A 27,539-nucleotide genomic window follows, 5' to 3' on the forward strand; every position below is an offset into this window, starting at 1 on the left:
CTGGACCAAAAAAAAAAAAAAAAAAAGCCTTTATTTGGACAAAACTCAAACAGTTACAAATGAAAAATGCAAAAATACAAAATTAAATGTAAACCCAGGTTTATTTCTCATTTTGCTCTAAAGGTAGTGTCTTGAAGCACTACTGCATGGTAAACAATCTAAATTAGTACAATTCAAAATCAAAAGCCATCTGAGTTAAACAGGAGTTGTTATAAAGATGCAACCAACCAAAGAGCCCATAAATACCTCCGCCACTTCCTTAAAACATCCCATTAATGAAGGCTCACAAATGAGCAACAATCCTCTTAGAGGAAAACAAAACGCTGATGTCGACTAGGCGACAGCACACACGCGCACACACCCACAACAAAAAGAAATAACAGAATAAGAGGAAAAAAAAAATGTTCCCATGGTATTAAAGATGCTATACAATTGGGATGATATGCACATATTCGCTTTTGCTTTCCCTGAAAAACCTCACGCTGGCAGCAGCAGCTCAGTTTTTTGGGTGAAGCAGAAAGTCATGAGCAACAAGATGCTGCTGCACGAGCAGCGTCTCTCAGCCTTCATTCATTTTCCATTAGATTCACATTCTCCCACAATGCCGTGGGGCACCAAACAAGCGGTGCGTGCGCCTCTAAAAGACCACTTTCTGTCACAACACGGGTCTAGAAGCTTCTATGCCAACTCAACACATGGGCCGATTTTCACAACACCCCCGCCCTCCCCTGCCCACACCGGGTGTAGAATAGATCTATATATAAACAAAGAGATGGGAAAGAGGGAAGAACTAGGAAACAGAACCAGGGAAGTGACGGAAACTGATCCAAAACAACATGGTTAACTTGTCCTAATCGTTATAACTTCATCATGCAGGTCTGAGAAGGGCCAGAGACCAACAGAACGTAAGCTAGATTAACAGTTTTGGAAAGTTATTACACAAAAAGTCTCCATAGAAAACGCAGATCATGTAAAAAGGACCACAGGGTGATGCGGTAATCATTTACAGAGTATTGGCATTATTTTGGTCAACAAACATCCAATGGGATGGCCCACGGCCTCCCACCACACTCAAGTGCCTCTCTTGGGTTTTGTTGTGTTTGCTGTGGTTAGGGTTAAGTTTGGAGTACTGTACAGTTAGACTGAGCAGGCGCTCAGTCACACATCTCCTCTGGGATCTCGTGAGGATTCAGGATGCCGGGCACCGACATCTGGATCTTGTGTTTCTCCTCCTGGGCCTGTCGGAGTGAAGCCTCCCTCTCCTCCAGAAAAAGGTCCGAGGTGTCCTCACCTGCAAACTCCTGAACAGCGACACAATCACAGAAAGCTGCTGTTAGCTACAAGGTTTGAAAGCCATGCTGCTTTTCTACCACAGCGACCGAGATCCTAATTTTTACTGTTAGACTGCTCAATTAACTGCAACACTACTAAACCCCCATTTGGGAGTGAGGGATCAAATACTCACTATGGGTGCTGGTAATTGAACTCACTCTTCCAAATGATGGACTTTTATTTGTAACAGGGTTAGCATGCACATGCTTTTTAATAAAAAGTCATTTAAAAGCATGTATTAGGCTCATTTCCAGCATTTCTACATTTTTATATTCTTAGAGATTTGCATGAGCCGTTCAGCTCACGTTCCCTTTCTTTGAGATAACTTCCTTCTGATTGGCTGCTGCTCACAAACAAAAGATCTGATCGGCTGATTGGTTGGGCTTCTTGGGATGCCCATCATTCAGATATTCCCTTTCATTTCTTTTCGCCCTCTTAGACAAAAAACAAACAAAAAACCCAACATGCTTGACCTCAGCAATTGGTTTAACAGTATTTGATTTACTGACATAATTACCACCTAAATGTCAACTTCAGTGCACAAAAATAAACAACAAAAAATAATTATAAATAATAAATAAATAATAATAATCAGACCAATCAGGACACATGACACAACATTGAATGTTTCCAACAGCACCCACAAAGCTTCCATAAAGTCATGGCCGCCTGACCATGAAGTGGCAGGAAAATGTTATTTGTGGAAACAACAGCTAAGCAGTTAGCTATGTAGTCAGTGATAAGGAGAGACAAAGCTTCCATAGAGGGACAGGCTCCATGTGCTTCAGCTCAAATACACAACTGAGATACACTCAGTCTCACAACTTACACTTTGTGTACCTCCTCAACACTGAAAGGAATACTTAATACACCTCCAATCAAAGTTGCTACAGTCTGACGAGCTCACCTTTATCTGGACGAGGAAGTCCCTCAGATGCTCCTTGAAGGCAGGAATGTCCTGGTTTAAGCTGAACAGCCCTGTCACAAACACCTTCACCTGAGCACTGACAGACAAAACACACACACACACACGTAAGCATCGACTGAAAAACAGACTCACTTATATGCGTAATGTTCACACTCACTCCTGCAGGTGGGGGAAGGCAGTCTTAAGCAGGTTGGCCACATATTCCTGGATGAACACCTGGTTGGTGGTGGGGCTGGCGGGGTTCAGCGCTGCAGTGATCTTCCCCTCCTCCACCAGGTTGAACATGTAGGCCAGGATGGACGCGTGCATCGTCAGGCCTGCAGCGCGCGCGCGCGCACACACACACACACACACACACACACACACACACACACACACACACACACAGAAAATGAATCCATCGTCTTTCCCTAATTCCCTCGTCTTTGTAAAGCCACGTTCAAATTGATTTAGTTCTCTGGGGGAGGTGTTAATATTACCTGGCCTGGTTTAGTGACTTTAATCCAGTTCAGATAATGAATGTGTCTTTTTAAAAATGTTTTTGATCCCATCACCAGGAAGATTCAACACTACAATCAACTCCTAAATAAATCAGTACTGAGTAATGTGTGATCTTTTAAGCAAGAAGTCACTTCCATTTTTCAAACTAGTGCCTTTAAAAGGTTGTACTGAACTACTACAGCCTTACTGTGATCTGAGCCAATGATTTTAACATAAACATGTTCATCTGACCTGCACAGCAGACGCCAACATTTTTTGAAAGTATAAATATCATTTGGACGACTGCAGATTCAAACAACTGAACGGCATCAATTGTGTGTGAGCTCACCAGCAGTGTGCGATGTGTCAGTGACCACAGAGAAAATGTGCTGCAGGATATCGCAGAAATACGTCTGGTAGAAACTTTGAGCGGCTGCCTCCTCCTGGGCCACATTCTGCAGCAAGGTGTACAGAATCTGCAGACCTGAGCAGCGACAAGACACAAAACAACACAAAATTATAGTTGCACATCCTTCGAAGACCACAGCAGCTTATTGTTAACAGCCGGGTTGCACAGTGATGTCGCTGTTCTGATGCACGTCTGTTTCAGTGTGAAAAGGATCACAGTGCACCTTCATGTCACGTTTCTGCCTGTGGATCCCACAGTGGGTTTTCCCATTATCAGTATTTAAGATGTTGTTGGTCAATAAGAGCATAAACACCTTAGTGTACTCATCTCTGAGCCCTTACCAGTGTCAGCCACGTTCCTCATGGTGTGCTTAAAGGCCCAGATGATGGAGTCCAGCACTAGTTTGAACTGGGCTGGAGGGATGGCAAGGAATGCGGGGAAGCAGTGCGAGTTTACAGCTTGGAGCAGGTAGAAGAAGTGGGTCCTGTGCTCTGGATACTCCTCAAAGTTCTGGTACAAACATACAAACAGATGATGAAAAATTTAAATCTACAAACCAAGTTATATCATAATGCTACACATGAAATAACGTATCAGCAGTCTAACTTAAATCTGGCCTCACACTGCTGCAGGTTTTTAGTTTTTGAGAGGCACCTGATGGGTCCCAGTTGTATTTTGGAGTGGAAACAGAGGCTCAGGTCAGAGTAAACAACAGCTGAAGCCGACTGAATTTAAGATTTTCATTTTTTTTCCTGCAGAACACAAGCACTTAACTGATAGTGACTAAAACCAATGCAGTGCTGCAGTTAAATAGATTTTTTGTTTTCTATCAACAATGATGACGTGCATGAATGTAATTATCCGCCCAGTGATTTACACACTGCAGTGAAGGCCGCATGGTAGATTGCTTATCCCAATGCAAATGAAAGCTGCTGATTTGATGACTGAGGTGTTTACTCACTACTCTCAGTAATAAAAGAGCTGCTGATAACTACGAACAGTTGAACAGATGGCCGGCCACTTGATAAACAGAAAGACAAAGACTGCTGTCTCGGTCACGTGTGCAGGAAAGATTTAAAAACAAATATCCACATATGATGCGTCAGCGGCTCACTGGGTCGTACCTTGTTGATCATGTTTAGAGTGCACTCAAAGACGGCATCAAAGATCTGGGGTATCTCGCTGGTGATGTGCCCCCCCAGCTTGTTGACAATAGTTGCCATGGTGCTGAGGACTTCAGGCTCACGGGCGGCAGGGACATTGCGTTGGTAGTCAATGAGGACGGCATCCAGCAGGGGGGGAACAAAGTTCTCACCAACCTGAAACAACAACAACAACAAGAGGCGTCAGCAAAGAAAGCTTTGAGTGACGCACAAAAACCTGAGCAGACATGCTTTAAATAAAACTATGAAAGGTGACCAACCCCTCAGTACAGTGACAAACTGTGAATATTAAAGGGTTGTGCAGATGCAAACACAGGGGGGGGCAGAAAAGTCTGCCGCAGGGGAACACAATCTTTGTGTCTGATCTAAAAATACCGATTGGATTGTTCGAAAGCTGTTCCACAGTCAGCTGTTCCACTGGCTGCTACAGTAGGAGTAACTCAGGAGGACACAAGAGTGTAAATATATCACTTCTGATATCATCAGCATTTTTATCATCAGCTTTCTTCCTTCATTCTTTGTCAACATAAAGCCCCAACTGGGTTTGTCTCCTTCAGCAGTGACATATGTGAGCGCCTTTCTCACCATCTGTGGGTCGTTTGATCGGCTGACCCAGCCTGAGATCAGCTTCAGAGTCTCCCGTTTCACTGTTCTCATACTCCGGATCAGTGGCTGCTTTGTCACCATCTCACCTGCAACACAGACATTAGCAGAACATGCGACTTCTTAATGAGGATGGGAAAAAAACAAAACAACAAAAGTCTCACACATAGCAGCTGGGTCTAAATGTGTAGCTCTCGCTAAACTTAATGTGCACTGCACACCTCTCAAATCTCAGCTTTTTGTGCCAATGAAACCCATCCCATGTTACATAACACATATCTCACACGTGGAATTACCTTAATTACTGTAATGCAAAAAAAAAACCGAGAGAAAAGACTTTGTAGCTGACTAAGAGCCCACTTGGAACAGAAGTCTGCTAGAAAAATGGCTGGAATGAAGAAGTATGATATAATTACAGATCATTAAATATTATACTAGCGTTGCACCCATTTATCAGCTAAACACTGGCCCCTATTCTTCTCGATGACTGGTATCAGCAAATAAGACGTCAATTATCTGAAACAGTGGCTGATATTCATCTCATCTACCACACTGACTTAACCCTGATTGGAGTGTGATGAACACTATAAAAGTAAAACAAACAGTATAAACCTCTGAAAATCAACTCAGTTTGTGTGCTGCTTACAGAACAGCTATAACCTCACTGCTCTGACAGCAGCATGACAGTAAGCATGTTTACAACCATCTGTCTGCAGTGACCACCATGCAACTGTGACAGTCTGCTGCACGATGAAAACAAATGTGCCGGTCTTACCGTTTGTCTGAATGGCAGCAGAGATGTTCTCGCTGAGGCACTTGTACACGTTGAGCATGTCAAGGTAAATCCGTCCCAGCTGGATAACAAAGGGGTGTCCCACTGCCTTGCAGGCCCTGACATTGGTCTTAAGAATGCTGCCCAGCTGTTTGACGGTTTCTGGGTCCTTCAAGATGTCCACGTTCTCATGGACGGAAGAGGAGCAGAAGAGCCATTAACAAACAGCTTGTGTGTCTCTGAAATGTGAATAAACGGTGATACACCATCTTACCTTGGTGGCCTGCTGGATGATACTGTCCCACACTTGATTGGGCAGCAGCATATATTTCTCTATCAGGTGCTCCTGAACAGCCTGGTCGGTCTGTGCCCCGATCATGTACCCTACTGCCTCATAAAACGTGTGCACCTGTGCGTACACACAAACAAACAAAACAGTCAGCACGGACACTCAACTGGGCAAATAAGAGACAGCTGTGCCTCTCTCTGATGGATTTCTGTGGGTAAGAACACTTAATGACCTGCTGAGGCTGAAGGTCACAGATGATCGTGTTAATGTTGTTGAGGATCTCATCGATGAAGGGCATCACCTCTCCCACCTGCACCTGGATAAAGTGGCGCCGACACTTCTGGGCAATCTTAATGAAGGTGTCGCACGCCATGTCCTGAACTCCATCATGGGTCTCTGTGAGGGCAGGACAGAAAAATAAAAATGCATTAGAGCTGTATCCATCTATTCATCCATCTGCCTGAAATAGATGCAAAGAGGGAGTTCAACAAATAAAAATACTCCAGCTCACCATGCATGAACTCAAAGAGCTTGTTCACAACAGTTTTGAGGAACTTCCAGTGGGCTCTAAGAAAACGAGGGTACTGGCCAACAATGTACATGATGTTAGAGGCGATGATGGCCTTGTTGTCTTTTCCTCGCTTCTGCTCACAGAGACCCAGCAGATCCTGAAGCAAACACCAAAGGATTCACTTAGGCTTAATGTTAAACCTTATGGGTGAGACAATAATTAATATGAGGCGTAAGCATGAGTGAGGGACTGCTGTCACCTAAACCTAAATACAGACACATCAATACCTTAATGACAGTAACAAGGAACCTCTTCTCATCCTCCTCGTGCATAGCCCCACTGATGGATCCAATGGCCCAGCACAGTGTGTTGAGGTTCTTCCAGGACCATTCAGTACCGTTTACCTGGTTGTGAAGCTTCTCTGTCATTATGCGTTCTGTGTCCGCATAATCCAAGTGAGTCAGGTACACTGCAGGACAGTAGAGGAAATGTGTATCAGAGTACAGTACAGTTTCTGCTAAATTAAGAGTTAAAACTAGAGACACAGTTCAGAACCAAGACAGAGAGAGAGATAAAAACAACAAAAAAAGAAAGAAACATATATGAGAAGAAATGGCGGAATGAATTTTCCCTAAAAAACACTGACGCCTGTGTGATGAGTGACACTGATCAAGCCAATTTAGTCAAATGTAAATTTATAGTCAGTCAGTTCTACAGTCAAAGCTAAAGCTTTCCCTACATCCATCCATTATTCAAACAGCTTATCCTTCTGCCAGTCTACGAGTTTCCAATCGATCTAACCTGCATTTCTTTGGATCTGTGGGGGAAAACCAGAGCACCCGGACGAAATCCACGCAGACGCACAGAAAGGCCCCAGCCAGCCGGCAGTGCTAACCACTGAGCCATGGTGCCGCCCGATTCTCCTACAATATTTAAATATTACAGTGGTGCTGAGAACAACTCGCCTAACCTGTTGGAGGATGTGTCTGATCAGTAAATACAAATCCAGCTGCTGAAGCCACTGGATGGATGCATTAATTAAGATCTATTCAAAAATATGACTTCTTGTGGTTATGATCAGTTAAACACTGCTTCTTAAGACAAGTGGCCTAGAAAAAAAGAGAGTTTAAAGCTTGATTTACAGTCCTGTGTTGAATCCCTGCAGAGCCTACGCTGCAGTAGCGTCGTCATCATTTGCATTTGTACTTGAGCGCTGCTGAGTTGCACTGGTCTGCTATCACCAGGGTAAACTGAGACAATCACATTCACTTCAAGCTAATAGTATCATACCACTGCTACATCGAAATGCAAGAAAAAGAAACCCCCCCCCAAAAAGAATTCAGAAGCGATCGAGCCTTTACACAGATTATTCGAGCTTTAAAACAAGAAACCAGCATGTACCTGCATTAGCAAAATCTTATTTTGCTAATCATTATACCTCGTTTACACAGGATTTTACTAGCAAGCGGAGACACAACTGCTGCAGCGTAGATTATGCTGCAGATTTAACACAGTACTATAAATCAAGCTTAAGGATATAAAATATTAGAAGCTATCATTAAGTCATACCAAGGGTCTCCCTCATATTCTTGTAGAGATTGATGGAATCTGTGTCCTTCATGAACTCCCTGACCACCTCCCCCTGATCATTCTCCACCACCAGGACCTCCTCTGGCTTGGCCATCCGACTTACCATCAGCAGACGCACCTGTTACTCCAGATAAAAAAAACCTGTCAGCAAGTACACAAATCAAAACACCTGCCTTTCACACACACAGGAAAATATAGCTTAGCTTGTGTTCTCATAAATGTAAAAGGACGATACAAGTGGTTTGTCTCCTGGTTATAGTCACATTTCACACATATGGAATGTAAAATATCATTAAGTAGAAAAAAAATGTTTGTATTACTTTAGTAGCTGCTGATTTTTAGTAACACTGTAACCAGCATCTCTTTTGGCAGCTCTGAAGCAGCCACCTGTCGCTGGCCTGAGCCAAGTCTTTCTAGTATGACTGCGAGCTGAGACGCTTCAGGTTCCACAAACTGGAAACACTTCAGCAACCTCTGTGTCATCTTCACTATAAACGTAAGACATGCTTCTTAAAGAAGAGTCTGCATCTATAAACTCAACTTCAATCATGGGGCTCTGCGATCATGTATGTGGTATGAATAAATACCATCTTGTTCTAAGAGGTACCTTGGAGAGAACGGGTAGATAGAGCTGTCTGCGTGGAGGCACATCAAAGTGCTGGTTGCCAGACAGCAGAGGGGACGTGGATGTGGAAAAGGGACTCTCTCTGTAGAGCTCAGCGGCCAAGTGATTCCAATACTCCAGGCAGATTTTGAAGATCTCAGTCTCTTCCACCTCTGACACCAGCAGCATGTAGTGGAGGGCCTGAAGGAGAACCAGGGGAGTTGCAATGTAACGTGAACATGTTAGCTAATTACCATAATCTTCTCCTGTGCAGCCTATGTAGAGCAACAACAAAATACAGAATACCGTGCTTCCCTTACCTCCATTAATGTCTCTCTGAGGTTGAGCCTCTTCTCAATGAGTTGCCCGTGCTCTTTAAGGAAAGTACACAGGAACAGACTGAGGTTCTGGATGAAGTTTTGCTCATCATCTTTCCCGTTGGCGTAGGCCAGCCGAATGTTGGTGTTCAGAGGCAGCATCTGAACAGATTAGAGTTAAAATTCATCTTAGAGTCTCAAACCGAGCAACGTGTCAGTGTGGCTTTGTCAGATGTCACCGGGTAACCCACCTGTTTGAGCTGACACATGGTCAGCGTGAAGAGGGTAACAAACTGCTCCTCGTACTGGCTGACACTCACGCCCGCAATCTCTGTCAGGCACTTCAACGTCACGTTGCGAAACATCGGCACGTTCAAGAACTGTTTAAAATAAAAATATATATATGTTAAATATCCATTATAAATCGATTTTATGCACATCATCGAATATTTTAAATAATCACACAAATCTGCATCTTTGTGTGTTGTGTGCGTCTTTGCGGCCGCACCTTATACACCAATGTGCTGATCAGTTTGGTTTCAAAGATGTATCCCAGAGGAATCCAGTTGAGAAAACGCAGAAGTGTCTCCAGGGTGGCATGGACCAGGGGGGCATTCTGGGAATTCTCCTGAGGTGCACACAGCAACACAATCAGTAAAATCAGCTGAAGAACAAACACTGGTGTGTAACCGATGATAAAAAGAATGTACGATACAAGGAAAAAGATGAATGCATACCATAACAAACTGACACAGCTGGAATATCTGGGAGAATTCATTGCACATGCTGAAAGAAAACAAACAACATGTTAAACAGCATCTGACACTGATAATGAAAGACAAATCTGAAAGTTTCATGTACAACCTGTGCCCTGAAACAATGTAAATAACCGTGGTTCGTTTCTTTTGATCACTTTATGTCTGTTCATGTTTGGTTTCAAACCAACATCGTTTCAAAGGTTTTGCTGCACTGACAGCAGCTAACAAGTTGCCACCTACTCAAGTAACACCGCCCTCTCTTATCCCGCTCTCTCCAGTGTTACACTCCACCCATCTCATGCAGCAGTTTTCACACATGAACTTTGGGCCAGTTCAGGAGAGTCTAGTTAATATTTCTCACATTTGTCCTTCCTCACATGTAGCACACAATGGGACATGGTCTGCTTCAGACACAGTTGCACCACTGGAAAAACACTGTAGTTTAGTGGAGGGTGCTGCCTAGACAGACTGTGTAGGAGGTACCACACACGATGCCCAACTGGCCAATAGTAAATGCACTGGGTGATGTTGGGTGACTTCCAGAAAAACTCAGGGAACCAGGCCATGTAAGAAAATGGCTACACTCTGACGTCTGGTGACAGCAGAACAGGGACGTTTTGAGAAAATACATTACAGGCTTTAAGATGGCATTAAAATAAAGTGAGAGCATATAAAAGGAAGGAAATAAAAGATGGTTTTAATATTCTATCAATGTCTTTTCCTTTGGCGTTTGTGTGTATCATGTGACACGGTATTCCTGGGTAGCAGTGTATTAAATGTTTAGTCAGATTTAGTAGTTTACAGCTTGTTTAGTTATACTAGACTTGGTAAATTCAACTGCACCGAGTCTAAACTAGGGCTGAACGATATATCGCATTTGCGATAATATCGCGACATGATCAAGTGCAATTTTCTAACCGCAAAGGCTGCGATTATACTGCGATTATATTATACAATTCATGGGCTGCATCCTCCTGAGGCCGCATTTGTAGACCGATTACGTCACAGCGACGCGCCGAAGGCTGTCCAAATTACTACCATATCCCAGAATTCATAGCGCGGCCCAGCCAAACTCCAGTTTCCAGCAATGGCGGCCGCTACTAAGTTTTAAAATTACTCATACTAATCTTTCTGGGTCACAAAATAAACTTTTAACATATTTTCAGGCGAGAAAGTAGTTGTGTAAACATCAAATATCTGCTCGGTTTATCAAGATATCCCATATTTGCAAAAGTGCTTCGACGTTTTCAGAGGCGTCTGCTACCCACCAGCTCGACAGCTAGCCGGGAGCTCGAGGGTTATTGATGCGGCCGAGAACGGCACAACATTTTCAGATCACCGCGGAGTTTCGCTGCTCGGGTTAAACGTAATATATAAGTCACTTAGACAACCTAAAAATGTTATTGTTGGGCTTTTTTCAGTGTTTTGTTTGTTCGTGAGTAAATCGGTTTGGCTGAGATTAAAGTTATTAGATTAGATAAAATAAAACTTTATTAATCCCCCGGGTGGGTTCCTCCTTGGTTTTCACACAGCTGACTAAACGTCAAACAGAAAACTTATTAAACAGAAGTATGAGACAGTCGAGAATTTACACCAGTGTCTGGTTATATTTTAGATAGCAAGAAGCAGACGGCCGAGTTTATTAAACTCCACCGAGACAGCGGTGACGCTAAGCAGAACTAGCCTTCTGATTCAGAAGGCTAGACCGTCCAATTTCACGCCTTTAAACTTTAAAGGCGTGTTTGTGTGTGTGTTTATACAATTGCTATTATGTTTGCACTTTATGTGTAATGTTACTGACTGCAGAGATCAGTAAGATGTGTGTATTTTTTATTTATTAGTTTTATTTATTTAATATTATTTTTTAATTGAATGACTGTCTAGTAGTTCACAGATGTCGAAAAACTGAGTGTGGTAAAGCCACTGATTTTGTTTATGTATATTTCTGCAATCTGCACATTGCACTGACTTTCATTTTAATGTTTACACCAGGGTTCCTTGTCAGCACTTTATGCTCAGATGTTTGTAAGCTAAAAATAAACTATTGTGTATGTTCAAATATACTGTTGTGATTGAAGAAGTTAAATAAAAATGTCAGTCATCAATTCATGCATCACCTCATGTCATCATAACAGAGGTCTGTCTTCCAGGAAAGAACAGTTTAAAATTAATGTAATATAGTATTGGCCATACTATATGATGTATTGCTTGTCTTTGTTTAATAATACAGAAGACAAATACCTTAAAAAATAATCGCATATCGCATCGCAATCGCAATATTGGGGCAAAAAATCGCAATTAGATTATTTTCCATAATCGTTCAGCCCTAGTCTAAACATAATAAGCCTCATTTGTCATTGAATGTAGTTCCAAACAGTCAATCGGGATGACCTTCTTTAGTCATCTGAAGAGAAAAAAAAAACCAAAACATCTAAAATCTAAAATGACTTCAGCCCCAGTGGACATATTTCGGATTCTTTGGATGAGGAAACAATAAAACATGAAGCTCCCAATCACGCGAGCTTCATGTTTCAGGAACGGCCTCCCTGATCTGAACCCGAGTGGTGTTTTGTTATTGGACTTCTGTGCAAATCACAGTTTGCCCATAACAAACACCTTGTTCGAACATAAGAGTGTCCATAAGTGCATGTGGCACACGAGGTCACTGAGGCAGTTAAACAACTCCTTGGTGGCAGAGCCCCTGGTGTTGATGAGGTCCGCCCAGAGTTCCTGAAGGCTCTGGACTTTGTAGGGCTGTCCTGGTTGACACGCCTCTACAATGTTGCGTGGAGATCAGGGGCAGTACCACTGGACTGGCAGACCAGGGTGGTGGTCCCCATCTTTAAGTAAGGGGACCGGAGGGTGTGTTCCAACTACAGGGGGTCACACTCCTCAGCCTCCCTGGGAAAATCTATACCAGGGTGCTGGAGAGGAGAGTTCGTCTGCTAGTCGAACCTCAGATACAGGAGGAACAATGCGGTTTTCGTCCTGGTCGCGGAACACTGGACCAGCTCTTTATCCTCTCAAGGATACTTGAGGCGCATGGAAGTTTGCCCAACCAGTCTATATGTGTTTTGTGGACTTGGAGAAGGAATACCTCCTGTGGGAGGTACTACGGGAGTATGGGGTGTCTGGCCCATTGCTACGGGCCATTCGATCCTTATACGATTATTGCCAGCAATAAGTCGGACTCGTTCCCGGTGGGTGATGGGCTCCGCCAGGGCTGCCCTTTGTCACCGATTCTGTTCATAATTTTTATGGACAGGATTTCTAGGCGCAGCCAAGTGGCGGAGGGCTTTCACTTCGGTGGCCTCAGAATCTCATCTCTGCTTTTCGCGGATGATGTGGTTCTGTTGGCTTCATCAGGTGGTGGCCTCCAGCCCGCACTGGAACGTTTCGCAGCCGAGTGTGAAGCAGCAGGAATGAGGATCAGCACCTCCAAATCTGAGGCCATGATTCTCAGCCGGAAAAGGGTGGAGTGCCCACTCCGGGTTGGGGATGAGTTCCTGCCCCAAATGGAGGAGTTAAAGTATCTCGGGGTCTTGTTGATGTGATGGGAGCCAGAGATCGACAGGCGGATTGGTGCTGCGGCGACAGTGATGCGGACGCTGCACCGGTCCGTCGTGGTGAAGAGAGAGCTGAACGTAAAAGCAAAGCTCTCAATTTACTGGTCGATCTACGTCCCTACCCTCACCTACGGCCACAAGCCGTGGGTAGTGACCGAAAGAACGAGATTGCGGATACAAGCAGCGGAAATGAGCTTCCTCCGAAGGGTGGCTGGCGTCTCCCTTAGAGATAAGGTGAGAAGTTCAGCCATCCGGGAGGGGCTCAGAGTAGAACCGCTGCTCCTCCACATCGAAAGGAGCCAGCTGAGGTGGTTCGGATATTTGACAAGGAAGCCACCTGGGCGAGGTGTTCCGGACATGTCCCAGCGGGAGGAGGCCCGGGGCAGACCCAAGACACGCTGGAGAGATTATATCTCTCGGCTGGCCTGGGAACGCCTTGGTGTTCCCCCGGATAAGCTAGAGGAGGTGGCTGGGGAGAGGGAGTTCTGGGCTTCTCTGCTCAAGCTGCTGCCTCCGGGGCCCGGCCCCGAAGGCAGCAGAAGAAGATGGATGGATGGATGGATGGCTATTAAACATCAACAACAGTCAACTGTGCTAAACAATCAACCCACATCTTTAGATATGAGGAATATTCATAAAAAAAAAATATCTATGTTTATTTGATCTGTGTTTTTTTTCCCCCCATAGCAGAATTTTCAGGCAAGTACACAACTGCATATTAATAATATAAAAGAAACTGTATAACAACCTTATTGCCCTGACATTACTGTTTGATAACATGGAGCCACATTTCATCTTAAAGTGAAATCCATTTTCAAATGCCAGCACAAAGACATCGTGTTTCATGAGCCTCTGAAATAATGTGGCAACACAAAGTTGCAGGACTGAACTCTTTAAAAAGTTGATTTGATTGATTTCGGTGTGAACCTTCTATAGAAAAGCTTTCCTATGCTAAGGTATGTTGGGGGTAATGATCAAAGACATTTTGGCATCCATGCTCTCAAAACTGACCTGTCTTTTAGGTGTTTGGCCTTGACCTGGGTCATTTGGCCACTAGAGAAGTCAAACACCTCCTCGCTGAGCAGCTTCAGAATGACCATGTTGTTCTGACAGAGGCTCTCGCTGGTACGACTCGCCCCCACAATGTCACTGATGAAGGTGGGCCAGTGCTTGGGCCACTCCTGCTTCAGGATCTGCAGACGTAGAGGACACAGACATGTTAGTGAGAGATGGCACACACTGAGAAGAATGTGTAATCTGAAGAAAAAAACGAGATCAAACTGCAACTCCCCATCAGTCTCAAGTCAAAAACATTTCTTTTACAAGCATCCCGTAGTGAAGAAAATGCCGTTTTTGTTAAACTCCATACTTAATTGTCCATATTGAACATAACCATTTTAACCAGCCTCCTGACGATGAACGTGGAATCTGGAGCTCTTCAGCCCCTCCAGGCCAAAACAACGTTAGCTCAAATGACGTAAACGGTGACTCATTCTCACTGGCATTAATGCAAAGTCACTTGTGAAGTCAGTGAACCAATCTCTGCCTCTCGCTCCCTCACTCACACATTCATCAAACGCAAAAACATGGGAAAAATGTCACGTTGCACATTTAGAAGCACTAAGGTCTAAGTTGTTGGTCTCATGGTCCTGATATTTCTACAACTCTGCATTTACAGATTTCAGTGCCTTGCTGAATTAAGGATACTGCCATCAACAGCTCCATGATGATTTCCACTTTGCCAGTTTTTAACTAATTTGTATGTTTCCATACAGACACATACATCCATTTTTCTGCCACACTCTTCGAGATGATATCCTTTATTATCACAAGATCACAGTCACTTTCTAAGCATCGTTTGCCTCGGCTGAGACATTCAAGTAGTACTGATGTCCCTTTTTAATGACACTGATGTTTTTTGAGCCAGATCTACCAATTAAGAGTGACATCTTCAGGTTAAAAAGAACCACTGCAAAAGAGAAGCACTGAGGCAACAACAACATAAGGTTCAAACCCAGCGTTTTTAGATTTACTGCTTCATATGACGACACCCAGAATTTTACCATTTAGGAGTCGATAATGGTCAATAATACACACCCACTTGTTTATTAGACATTAACAAAGCACTGTGTCTTTGGTAGCAAGAACCACTTTGCTCATGGACCTGTAACATGGTCTCCAGTGAAAATTATGACATTTGCTGTGTTATCTTTACTGTATATACTGCTCTGAATCAGGCTGTATAGTACATATCATAGTACTCTGTGACTCAATGGCTCTACCATGCTCCAGGCAATGAGTACAACACACGTAGCTAGCTAAGTGAATCTCTGCTCTGATGTACGCTACTGCTGTCAGAGTGAATAGCTTCTTGGAAACTGTTTGCTGACACTTTCTTTATCCCTCTCCACTATTCACCCACATGAACGCTGAGGGTTAGGAAAACATCACAGTTATAAACACAATGAAGTGTTTCTCAGTGTTACTGAGGCTCTGTAAAGATAATACTGATAGATTTAAAAGAAAAGTAACGCACACTTTATTATTTACAGTGTAACCAATACTATATGTTTGATATAGTTAGATATTTAACAGGTCTGAAATGAAAACAAAATCTGTGGCTGAAAGTGCACAATCAAATCCTTTGTTTTAACAATTCTTGGATTCTCTGATATTGTTTTGCAAATAGAAAACATTTACCACATGCAGCTCAGACACATCTAAGCGCACGCACGCACACAGACAATAGACAGGCCACATTTTTCATTCAGTAAACTAACAGTAACAACGCAAAATGAAGAGAAAACATCCCCCACAAAGGACTGAGTAGGTCCAAAAACGAACCCAAGCAACTCTTACCTGAACAAGGATCATGTTCAGCTTGCCAATGTACACCTTCTCTTTCTAAAAAGAAATAAAAAGAAGTAAGTCAAGGAACACGTTTCAGTTACACAACCATATCCTTTAAACACATCATGAAAAGGTAAGGTATAACAAGAGAAAATGTATGAACATGTTGATGTTTGACATTTTATATAAAATTAGTAAAGGCTGGGTTTCACCCACGAGATAAAGTCACAGGTGTTTGTAACAGAAATGTCGAGGCTGGTCATGTGCATTTGAAAGTAAACACCAAGAATTGAATTTATCCTACAATTATAACCTGCAGTAAAGTAAGCCAGACACAAATAGTCATTTCTATAATGGAGAGTTATGGTTTTTAAAGCTCACTGAAATTATTCTTTTTGAGTGCTCTTTTGGAAAATCCCCTCACAAAACCTCTAGTCTGGTGTATCTGGTTGGTTTAATAACCTTAATAAACTTGGTAAATATATCATGTTTTGTAGAGTTACATACTTGAGAATGATGCAAACACCTGAAACACGGCTGGAAAGTTGCTTGCTCAGCAGGAAGTTAAATACTAACTAGACATCATTTTGTTGTAGGTGGCATCTGCACTCCTTCATTTTTATGTTGTCTTCTTCTCCTCAGCTAACCTCTTGTTAAAGCAAACAAGTATTTAACAGTGTTCACCGTCTGGCTCTTCTGACTTCACATTTAAAATCATTTAAGGAACATTTACAAAGCACAAATCCTTTCCAATAATCAAATCTAAAACAAAATTTTACATTTTCCTTTACCTTTCAATTTACCCCCCTTTCTTGCTGTTTTTATAACAGCAATACAACCACCAAGAAAAATCAAGCTTCATTGGACTTAAAAACCTTAAAGCTAGGCCAGCATGTCATATTTTCATGTATCAATCTCTGTACTTATGAGAAAAACACTGCATTCTCCTAATGAACACCAGAAAAGCTTGCTGTCAGTTTAAATTTAAAACATTTTACAACTCCAGCCTTTTAACTGCTTGAGTGCTCACAATGGCTGAAACAGTGAGAAAAGCTGCTGAAGTCACCATAGTTGTTCTGAATTACACAGCACTCTTAGCAGCTTAAGTCATGGCTGCCCTACTAACCTGCCTGTTTAAAGTGCTGCTGCAATAAAACATGGACACAAATAACGAGAGAGGGAACAAGAGGCTGTTTGTGCAAAAAAATTTTAACATCGACGAGGTTATAAATTGTTATAAATTGTTTTTAAAGTGAATCTTCTAATATGTCTGACTTTTCCTTGAACCACAGGGAGGTTGTGTAAAATGTACACTTTAATCATTTAAACCCTTTGCTGAACTGCAAATAATAAGAGCCATATTAAACACCAGCATTTTATGTTTTATTATGATTTATAATATATACCCATTTAAAATTTCCCAGTGACATGCTTCCAAAATCCTGGAAACGTGGACTAAACTCTTTACAAAAGAAACTCAAACAATCAAACAAGAATCTGGTGGAACTTCTTTGCCTTTAAGCTAATTTGTAACATTACTGAGTACAAAAAACGCACCGCAGGCAGGATCTCTCCAACTTTACGATGGGGAGGGTCTCACCACCTTGTTCTTGACTGAATGGGCAAATTGCCCAATTGTAAAGAACCCGGGAGCAATTAAAAGATTCACAGAATCCAGACAAATCTCTGCACATAAGCGATAAGACTCCAATGTTTAACAGCCATGGACTTTGGGTCCTCAGACAGCACTGCACTGCTGTAGAAATTACTATGAATACAGTTCATCAATGCATTCACAAACACAAATAAAATGTTATTTAAAGAAGAACAAAAAGCTCTTCTCCAGACCTGAGCTCGTTTAAGGCAGACTGATGGGAAGTGGAAAATTATCCTGTGATCTGAATCAAAATGGGAAATTGTTCGTGGACACATGGGCACATCCCAGACCTGTGACCCACTCAAAACATCTGGGGCGTTATGGACACAAAGATGTGACACGGGCAGTCCTGAACTACTGACTATTTGAAATCCAGTCACGAGAATGGGAAACCAAATTCTCCAACTCTTACGGGGTGTTTCTAACAGAAGAGGTTTTGCAACAAAGTAGGAACTGTTTTTGTTGTTCCATCTCGTACTATTACCCCAAGAATACAACCTATTTATAAAATATAAAGTTTACTCACCTCTACACTTGATGCATCAGATGAAGTCTTGATAATGAGCCCAACAACATACTTTTTTATACCTGGCAAATACACAGAGAATATCAGAAGATGTCCGTTAGCATGCACCAATAAAAATGTGTTCATCAGCAGTTGCCTGGAGCACATTAGTCAGTAACCCTAACACAATCTGCGGGCTCATAACTAGCTGAATCTGCCAATCATATCCCACATTTGTACTGTAGAAAAAAAAAAGGTGTGGTTCTCCATATACACACACTGTTGCAAAGCCAGTTTATAAACACGTGGACGTGAGCAGCAACTGCCACTGAACTTTCACAGGACAAAACCCTTTGGTCGGTTCAGTGGAAGTTCCATTTTCCCCCACGTGTTTTCACAGACATTCAAGATTGTCAAAGTGAGCAGAGCATCTTTAAAATGCGTTTTCAGCTCCCTCGCATTTCTCTCTAGACTGCAGCTGACTACGAAAATGTGTGTTTTGGTGTGGTGAGAGGAGCCGAAAACAAGGCAATACTCTGACACAAGGGGGGAAAAGACATACTTGCCAGTCGCCCTGCACTGGGTTTGCCACTTGAACAAAATTCAGGCATCTACGGTCAGAAGCAGGTAAGTCTTAGGTCAATGAAAAAATTAATTTTGAGCAAAATTATAGAAGAATGGAGGGAGGCAGAATCATCTGATTTGCACATGATTATCAAATTTATTTCATTATCACTGCTTTTTCCTCTGAAATGTTTTTCTAAATAAATTCTGTTCCACTGTGTTGAGACCTCTGCTATGTGCTAATGCTGATGTGTCCAATTGACAATTAGGCAATAATTAAAGGCTGAACATTAAGAACCTATAGCCATATACTGATAACACTGCAACACTTTATATAGGTTCATACGCACATTTACCTTGTCAACAACTTCGTGTAACGTTTAAAATTATCAATAAACATTTTGAAAATATAACTGACAGCAATTACCGCACTCCATTAACCCATCCCTCATTCCTCCCTGGGTACAATGTGGAAAAACTGGCTCAAAGCAACACACACAATGTGTCATTGATTTTAGAAACAACAACATATCCCATCAGAATAATGTAAGGCTAGACAACAGTAACAACGTATCTACTTTGTTTCCTCTCAAAAAATTTCCCTCACAAAGCATTAAAAACAAAATAGTGCTGGGGTGTTTTCCTTGTTTCCTCTCTAAAACTACTGCTCAAATGCAGAATCCAACCTTTCTGAGTAGCCAGTTCGAGTCAGTCGAGCAGAAAACAAACCAGCATGCTTAGTGGGGGAATACTCCTCAACATGGCAACCACACGTCACATTTACAAAGAAAAAAACTAAACAAAAACAAAACACACTAACACCATGGGAATAAATGTTTCAGGAATTTTTCCACAAAAGAAACTTTTACCTTCACACTGATTCCTGGGAAGAATCTTCCATCTGGTTTTGATAACCGTTTCCAGAATTTGGAGAGCATAGTACTGTAACACGCAAGGAAGAAGCAGCATTAGGACAAAGCTGTTATGACAGCATCCAACAACAAGAAGTGCCCACCTTTAATTCAAAAACAGTATGAAGTGGACCAGTCTGCAATAACTTGCATTTCTAAACTAGATTGCACTGAACCACATTTCATGCAGATTTTGTAGTGTGCAACACTTTCAACTTTCTTTTTTTTTTTAAATATACAAGCAGCATTATGCTGGAACACTGCAGAAGCCCTGCTGTTATTCTCAGCATCACACCAGACACAAAAAAAGGAGAAAAAAAAAAGAAAGAAAAAAGGCAACCCATTAACCAGCTTTGTCACAGATTGCTTCAAAAGGGAGTCAAATGGCCTAGAAGACACAACAAGGTTTAAACGCCTCTATCTAGGCTACATGGACCTTTGTAGGGTTGGGCATCGAGAACTGTTTTTAAAGGACAATTTGTTCAAGTGCAATATTGCTACAGGTTTCTTTTGTCCCTTAAACTGATTGTGCTTTAAGACCCCTTAAAGCAAATTCTGAGCCCACTGTGCTTCAGTCTACATTAAAGGTGGAGCATGCATCATACAAGTACCCACCACAGGAGTCTGTGGGATGTTTTGGGGCAACTGGACAACTGTACAGGTTTCCACTGCAGAACTCATATTACCTTTCTGACTGTTGTTCTTTTCAGGGAGGAAAACCCGCTGTGGGGTCGATAGGACCGGATATCCTAAAAATATAACCAGCGTTTCTGCTGCCAACTAGCAAGAGCAACATTTTAGTTAGAGCCTGACCAAAAAATTAGATATTGGACAATAGCCCTCTTTTCTCCACCTCAGACACACAAAATATAAAAATCAAATTTATTTTCTGCTCAGATCAGCTGGTTGTTGTGTTTGCCAACAGGGAGGCTGCAGCGCACCCACTGGTGGGCAACATGTTTGAAGGGTGTTTCTCTCACCTCATTTTCTTTTAGTTTTTACATTTTCATTCATCAAAGGATACTGACACATCGGAAAATGGGTCATATCAGCCAATCGCTACAGTGAAATAAAACAGAGGTTCAATATAAGCTCATACATACTGAGGAAGAATTTATGGATATATACTTTGTGGCTATTTTTCATACCTGTTAAAAGTGTCACAACAATGCCAACATTAACAACCATCAAACCTTGAGAACTCCTCGATACTAACAGTCTGTGTAAACACAGTGACTGTCTAGGTTGCTCACAATTCTACATAACCACTCTTTCACTAAAGGCATGCCATTTTCTCAGGTTCACAACTCTGTCATTACTTGTATGAAGTCAATCTGTTTTTTCTCTAGTTCCTGCAATTAAAAAAAGACAAAAGGAACAAAACCCAACCAACAAATAAGCAGTTTTAGCTGAAAATGCTGCAGATATCAAATATATACAAACACACATTTATTTGACACTTTTTGTAATACCAAAGGTTTGTCTCTGTTCCTATGAAAAATATAATTACAGCTCATGCAATAACTTGCCAGAACTACCTCATAACATTGTAAGTTCCTTCAGACTGACAATCCATCAAACTCAGTTGCATTTTTCAAACTGTATCTCGTGGATCAAATTTCACTGTGGCCCTCCAACAGAGACATACATTTTTTCGCTTATTTTAAAGCAGAGATTTTTTTTGGGACTGAAAGCCCTTTAAAATTGCAGTATTTTCAACATCTGAATTTTTTTTTTTCCCCCAGACGCAGCATGTTCACAAAAAGCTAAAGCCACAGATCGCTATGAAATTCAAAATTGTTATCCCCACTGACAAATCACAAAACTTTGCCTTTAAAGGTCGTTTCTTTATAATAACCAGAATTTAAGGAAGTGAAGCACCAACCTAGCTACAAAAAAAGAAAAGAAAATAACAACAGTATCATGTTGTCGATACCCAACCCTAAACTCTAGTCCATTTTCTTTACAATGCTTCATTTCTAACTTAAATTCAACTTTACCTGGTGTGTCATAAAGAACAGCAGGACCACCACAGATTACACTAATTTAAATCACTTACTTGTGAAGCATAAAGAAATAAAAATATAATTTGTTAATCCAAGTTAGTTTATGATCTGATGTTACTTCAGCTGACTGTTTCAACTGTAGGGATCATCACTTGAGACCATGAGTCAATAAATTAAAAAAAAAAAAAAAAAGAAGAAGAAGAAAAAAAAATAGTAGTAAGAAATGACTTGTATTACAGGATGTTATTAAAGCAAGATTAACAGTGTGCTACGGACAATGGATGCTGGAAGATTAAAGGTGAAAGCTCCTTATAACAAGCTGACTGTACACCACTCGCAGGTGTCACCTGGAGCGCTGCATTAAATTCTGCCGTGTTTTATTTCACCTTTAATTACCGGACTACACAAACCACCGCGCAAGGTAAGAAGAGAGAAATTACAAGTAGGAAACTGCGAAATGCCTTGCAACATTTCAGCTCACAGAGGTGCATCTTAAGAAGAGGCCATGACGAGAGAACTCAGCTGTACCGTTTAAAAAAAAAAGAAAGAAAAAAAAGAAAAAAGGAAAAGCATGAGAGCGAGGTGGGAACAGTGCCATGATCCCTACAGTTGAAATTAAATCTTTTCGTGTCTCTTTACAATAGATCCTACTGACTGCAGCCTGCACCCACCCTCTGTCCAATGAAACAGATGCAATAAAAACGGATGAACAGAATTCAGTCAAAGGGAATTTAAAAAGGGTAGACCTTGTGGAGGCCTGCCGTCAAAGCCTAGCTGTGTCATGATGCACAGGATGACACACCCCTTCTCTTCCTATTACAAGCCATAAACATAATGGAACATTGTGATTAATATCAAAAAGTCACAACTTGAAATCATGACAATTTCAAATATAGCTACTGTAGTTAATTAAAAAACAAACAAACAAACAAAAAAAGGCAGACACCCAAAGTGCTTTGAAACTGGGCATTTTTCAAACTTATCACTGAAGATAGAATGCAGGATTCGAGAGGTGTTTACCTTGTTTCCTCAATTATCCCTATTTATTTGGCAAATTTATGAATTTTAAAGTGATATTGATACATCAAGAACTCAGATTAGTATTGAATGTCAGTATTAAAAGCAGTCTTACAAGCAAGCAAAAATAAATAAAATACAAATGAAAAACAAGTATCAACATTACTTTGAGGAAGTTGTGTATGATTTGCATACCATGTAAATATTATTCTTTGATTATGGATATGTACTGGCTTTAACAGCACAATTCATCTGTAAATCTTTGACATCTGAATGGTTACAAAGTCAAACGTTTACCATTCACAACTGGTTGCTTAACTAGCGGTACCACCATGCAGAAGCAGCACAACATACACTTGCAAACAGATGTCCTAGAAACACACAAGACCCAAATCTTTAAATAGTTACCAAGATTCATTCGGTTTTCTTAAATCAAAAAAAACATACAACCACATAAGCAGAAATGCCAAATACACTTTACATCTATGTAAATGTTAATTATTAGCAGGTGTGGAAAGTTACTTTAACCATCTTTCATAACCCTTTATATTACCACACAAACAGGATTGGCATGCATGGAGTTTTATGATAGTTGTATTTAGAGAAGTACGTTTTAATAATACAACAGTAAGATGACAGAAAGCCTCCATTGTTTGTCTGCTAGGTTCAGATCCAACAGAATTCAGAAGGACAGGGGTCCTGCATAGCTCAGCAGTTAGGGCATGAGACAAACACTGCAAGTGCATAAAGGCTGCTTCCAACAAAAAGATCCACTACAAAGTATCTTTTATATAAATGAAAGCATGGTATAGGCTAACCACTGTGACGTAGGGTGAAGCTTTTATGTTGTTTTGTGTGCTGGCTAAAAATACTTCTTCCTCAAAGTACATGCAAGTTTCCTTTCAACAGCATTTTGCAGGTAAGAGTTAACTTACTTTGGTGTTCATGTTCTGGGAGAACTCAAGGATGGTATCCACTCTCGTCCAGGCATCTGGGTGCTCTTTTAAGTGTGTCAACACTTCTTGTGCCATTCTTTGCTGTAAATCGATGAGGATAACACTTTAGAATTAACACTGAGGTGATATGAAAAGAATTGCAAGGAAAATGCAACAGTAAAGTCAACATTGTCTGTCTTACAAAAAGTCAATGTGTTACTCTCAGGTGAATGTAAAGTGGAACTTAAAAGAAGAAATTTACAAGCAGCTTCTTTCAGATATGGTGTAGAGATAGAGAGAGAGAGTGAGAGAGAGAGAAAAGGATAACATACCTGTGGTCCTACCCCATGATACAGACAGTTCACCACATTATCCAGCAGATTGATATCCAGTTTCTGGTTGAAGTCCAGCAGCTGCTGTGCTGCATGGTCTGCTAACATTGTCATAACTGCTGGCATAGAGCTCTGCAACAAGGACAGGGGGCGGGGGTCATGAGTGCACAGAACGCATTTAACAGACAAAGTCATGTGAACTGTGTGTTTAGAAACCATTCTTAACAGCTGACCGTGTAACAAACATCTGCTAGACCAACCACTGAGATGTCATTTTAAGATATTAGGCTCATGGTGTCACATGCCTGTCATGTTCAAAAAGTACAGGAAAGCTCCTGGTTCCTTTGCTGGACTCCGTTTAGGAAACTTCAAACTGGCTGAAAATGCTGGACATAGTACTCTGGTTTACACCAGGAGCCCAGGGACTCGAGCAGCAAAAGCCAAAATAACTTAAAATCAATCTCAGTATAATTCCAAACCTTTTATTAGAGAAAGAGAGTTACAGCGCCACGTTATCTTTAAAAAAACAGGCCAGTATTGATCCGTAAACAGATGAGTGCACTATTCAGAAAGCCGAAGTCAATGACACTGCGCTTTTGCTTTAAACAAACAACTTAACAGCTGACTCAGACACAGTTACAAGCAGGCTTTTAATCCGTCCGTGGTGCCTGCGTTGTTTCACTAACCAAGCACTCATTTCTACAACTGCATTAGTATCATTAAATGAGCCACGTGCCGCATATACTATCCGACGTCACGTTGTTTACGTCTGTAAAACACCGAGCACACCGCGAATGACTGGCAGCAACAGTTAAAAAAACAACAAACGCATCTTACAACCACGTCTACCTAGTAGCATCACCCGCTAATTTAAAAAAAAAAAAAAAGAGAGAGAGAGAGCGAGAGCACAAGCGCGTCTCCCGCACACATTAACCAGCCACTAGGATTCACCCCACACATGTGCTCCCTCACTGCTCACTCCAACCACTCCCACCGAGGATACCAGGGACGGAGGGTGCTCATAAATAAATTTTACTCGCTGTGTCGTCACCGCTGTTTAGAGAAGTTAGCGCTTCTTGCTGCGACTCTACTCCAAAGACTAGAAACGATTATGGGCCATTTTCCGGTACAGTACGGTAAAGTTAATACTGACGCCGTTTAGCACCTAGCAACATCAACTCGACATCCGCTCGCATCACGTACACGAGTGATGCTGCCTCGGTGGGAGAGGCGCGGATTTAATCTCACGCAGTTTGGTGCTCGTCTGCAGCGTCGCACGTAACGTCAAAAGAGGTAGCCTGATTATGCGTTTAGTTCAGTAAAGTTACAACACTTTCTCTGACAGCCAGCGTTAGCTTATTTTTAAGTGGCAAATGCTAGCAAGCGGACAGCCGATGGCTATTTGGTTATCCCCACTGATGCCATTGCATTCTGAATTAGCATGTCGTTACATGAGCTTAAAGGCAAATTACAAGATAACACAGGTTAATGTGCACACCAAGATGCATTTTATTCTCTATAAAGGGTAAAGCCAAGACACGTTAATCACAGCATGGCAGGTTCGTACTTCACCCCAGTTACCTACCTAATATCCGAGGCTCTGACTGAAAAGAGTGGCGTTTGCCAAAAAAAAAAGCTACTAGGTACTTTGAGTACTTCAGAGTATCTGATGATTACAAAAGATTTCCTATCTCTGCAGCGTTGACTATCTCCAGCTCCAGTAGTGAATGATGTCTGGCTGGTAAGAACCACTGATGTGGATTCCAAAACTACTATCACAGTAGACCTAACAATCTGTTACTCCGATACATTTTACGAAACTAAGTAAACCTTGATTCACTAATTTATTCTTTACTCTAATAATTTTCCAGCAGGGTGGTATAGAGGTTGTGTGCCTGCGCCTCCTCTCTTCTCTCCTCTCAAGCAACTAACTCGCAACCGGTTGAAACCGGTTCAGACTGGGAGATTCCATCTCGGTTTAGTTTTCAGCCGATGGCGCCGCGTAAAGTTTGGACTTAGGTTACGCCCAGGCCGCGCTGTGATTGGCTGTGTCTCTGGCGAAGACTTCCTACTTGGCGTCCCATTGAAGGATCGGCCTGTCAGTTTATTTCAATTCGCACAAGCGCCCACGCGACTACTCCGCCCGGAGAGAAAAAGAGGGCAGACTCCCTTGCAGAATGGACTTCTACACGACTCCGTTTTACAGAATGGCGAATAACTTCTCGACCCGACTTTCGTGTCAAAACTGAGCTTTAACATAAACATTTCAATTATTTGAGCAATTACAAGAAATAACTGGAGCGCGAGCGTGCAGCACGCGGAGCAAAAGTAATGGCGTTTGATGTTTGTTATCCATTTAAGCCTCTCTGTGGAAGTTTTGCTATTTTGAAGCCAAATATAGCCAGAAGGCAGAGTGCCTAGTTCATGCAGGTAGCCTGTTGGTTTGAATGATGTGATAAACCGCAACTACCATTCATTTTGCCTGTTGCTCGTAAGCTGGTAATTTTCCACCAGCCACGAGTGGGCGTGGTTACATGATCATGAACGCACGGGGTTAGAAAAACGACCTGGAGCAGAATTTGTTTCCCCGAATGGGTAACGCTACCAAAGTGAACGGGGGACATTATGTGTATATATATATAGTGTCAGCAGCAGCCGGACGGTAAATGCAGAAACGCTGTCTTGTATTTTCCTATTTGAGCGCCATATATTCAATGCACCGCTGTCAATGGAGGACGCAAACGTGATAGCGTTTTTTTCCCTCCTCTGTGGTCACGTGGTCCAGCGCGCTACTTGATGGAAAAATACTGGATTTGGTGTGTAGCGGAGACAGTACACAGCCCAGTAAAGTCATTCTGAGAGGATATTTCGAAGGGCGTTTTGAATGTTTACCCAGCAACACTATCTACCGCTCATTCTTTATGTTTCTTAGAAACCTGTAAGACTCGCTTTTTATTATTATTATTATGATGATGATGTCAAAGTAGTCAGAGGTGGGAAGTAATATCTATTTTTAAAGTCCAAGTCGGACTGAGATGCACGTCAGTCAGTGAAATTGCGCAAACTGCAAGAAAATCCATTACCAGTCGGGTTGTTTCAGAGTTGCACGCTGCTCATGAGAAGCGTACGTGTTATGTTATAGTGCATGTCATGATGATACACTACAAGGGGAACTGACTGCACACAACTTGCAGTGTAATGTCAAAGCTATTCGTATTAATGAAAAGTTTTTTTTCTTTTTGCATATTTTCCATGTCGAAAATAAGTTATGTTATTTCACCTGTTCTGCCAGTGTGCCAATGGCGTCCCAGTGTCCTTGGATCAGCCTCACACCTCAGACAGTTGGCCTATATCTGAGCCTTTGTTATTAACAAACAAGATTTCAAAGCCTATTATCTATGTGTGGAGTCATGCACGCCATTTGCTTTGCCCTCCGTCCT

The 27,539-nt window shown here is 41.8% G+C and overlaps 1 protein-coding gene across 3 annotated transcripts; it reads right to left on the minus strand.

Moving 5' to 3' along the window:
- Positions 1–845: 845 nt before the first annotated feature.
- xpo1b (exportin 1 (CRM1 homolog, yeast) b) lies at positions 846–26,500 on the minus strand. 3 transcript variants are annotated; one of them, XM_085428944.1, is made up of 25 exons: positions 25,685–26,500; positions 24,100–24,231; positions 23,768–23,869; positions 19,768–19,840; positions 18,356–18,417; positions 16,182–16,226; positions 14,334–14,515; positions 9,736–9,784; positions 9,507–9,626; positions 9,250–9,378; positions 9,002–9,160; positions 8,685–8,882; positions 8,057–8,195; positions 6,775–6,956; positions 6,488–6,644; positions 6,209–6,372; positions 5,962–6,096; positions 5,691–5,874; positions 4,898–5,004; positions 4,274–4,468; positions 3,491–3,659; positions 3,090–3,224; positions 2,418–2,577; positions 2,240–2,336; positions 846–1,301 (listed from the first exon to the last, which is right to left on the minus strand). In XM_085428944.1, exons 2-25 carry the CDS (start codon positions 24,223–24,225, stop codon positions 1,155–1,157), a joined length of 3,216 nt encoding a protein of 1,071 aa, XP_085285070.1. In that variant the 5' UTR covers positions 24,226–24,231; positions 25,685–26,500; the 3' UTR covers positions 846–1,154. The 3 variants fall into 3 exon arrangements, with proteins under 3 accessions (XP_085285070.1, XP_085285071.1, XP_085285073.1); XM_085428945.1 differs by lacking the exon at positions 25,685–26,500 and adding an exon at positions 18,897–18,945 and having other exon boundaries at positions 24,100–24,138; XM_085428947.1 differs by lacking the exons at positions 23,768–23,869; positions 24,100–24,231; positions 25,685–26,500 and adding exons at positions 18,897–18,945; positions 22,562–22,586.
- Between the last annotated feature and the right edge of the window lie 1,039 nt (positions 26,501–27,539).

The sequence above is a fragment of the Rhamphochromis longiceps genome, linkage group LG13 (assembly GCF_057381845.1).
Source record: "Rhamphochromis longiceps isolate RC_006_pf linkage group LG13, R_longiceps_female_GT1.1, whole genome shotgun sequence".
In the NCBI taxonomy this organism is placed as follows: domain Eukaryota; kingdom Metazoa; phylum Chordata; class Actinopteri; order Cichliformes; family Cichlidae; genus Rhamphochromis; species Rhamphochromis longiceps.

What these genes read in the sequence shown, in the direction of transcription:
- xpo1b (XM_085428944.1), bottom strand. Translation starts at nt 24,225, where the DNA reads ATGCCAGCAGTTATGACAATGTTAGCAGACCATGCAGCACAGCAGCTG. An exon ending in ATCTACCCGTTCTCTCCAAG is followed by an intron (nt 8,196 to 8,684) that starts GTACCTCTTAGA and finishes CTGGAGTAACAG; the next exon opens with GTGCGTCTGCTGATGGTAAG. An exon ending in CTCTAAACATGATCAACAAG is followed by an intron (nt 3,660 to 4,273) that starts GTACGACCCAGT and finishes TGTTTGTACCAG; the next exon opens with AACTTTGAGGAGTATCCAGA.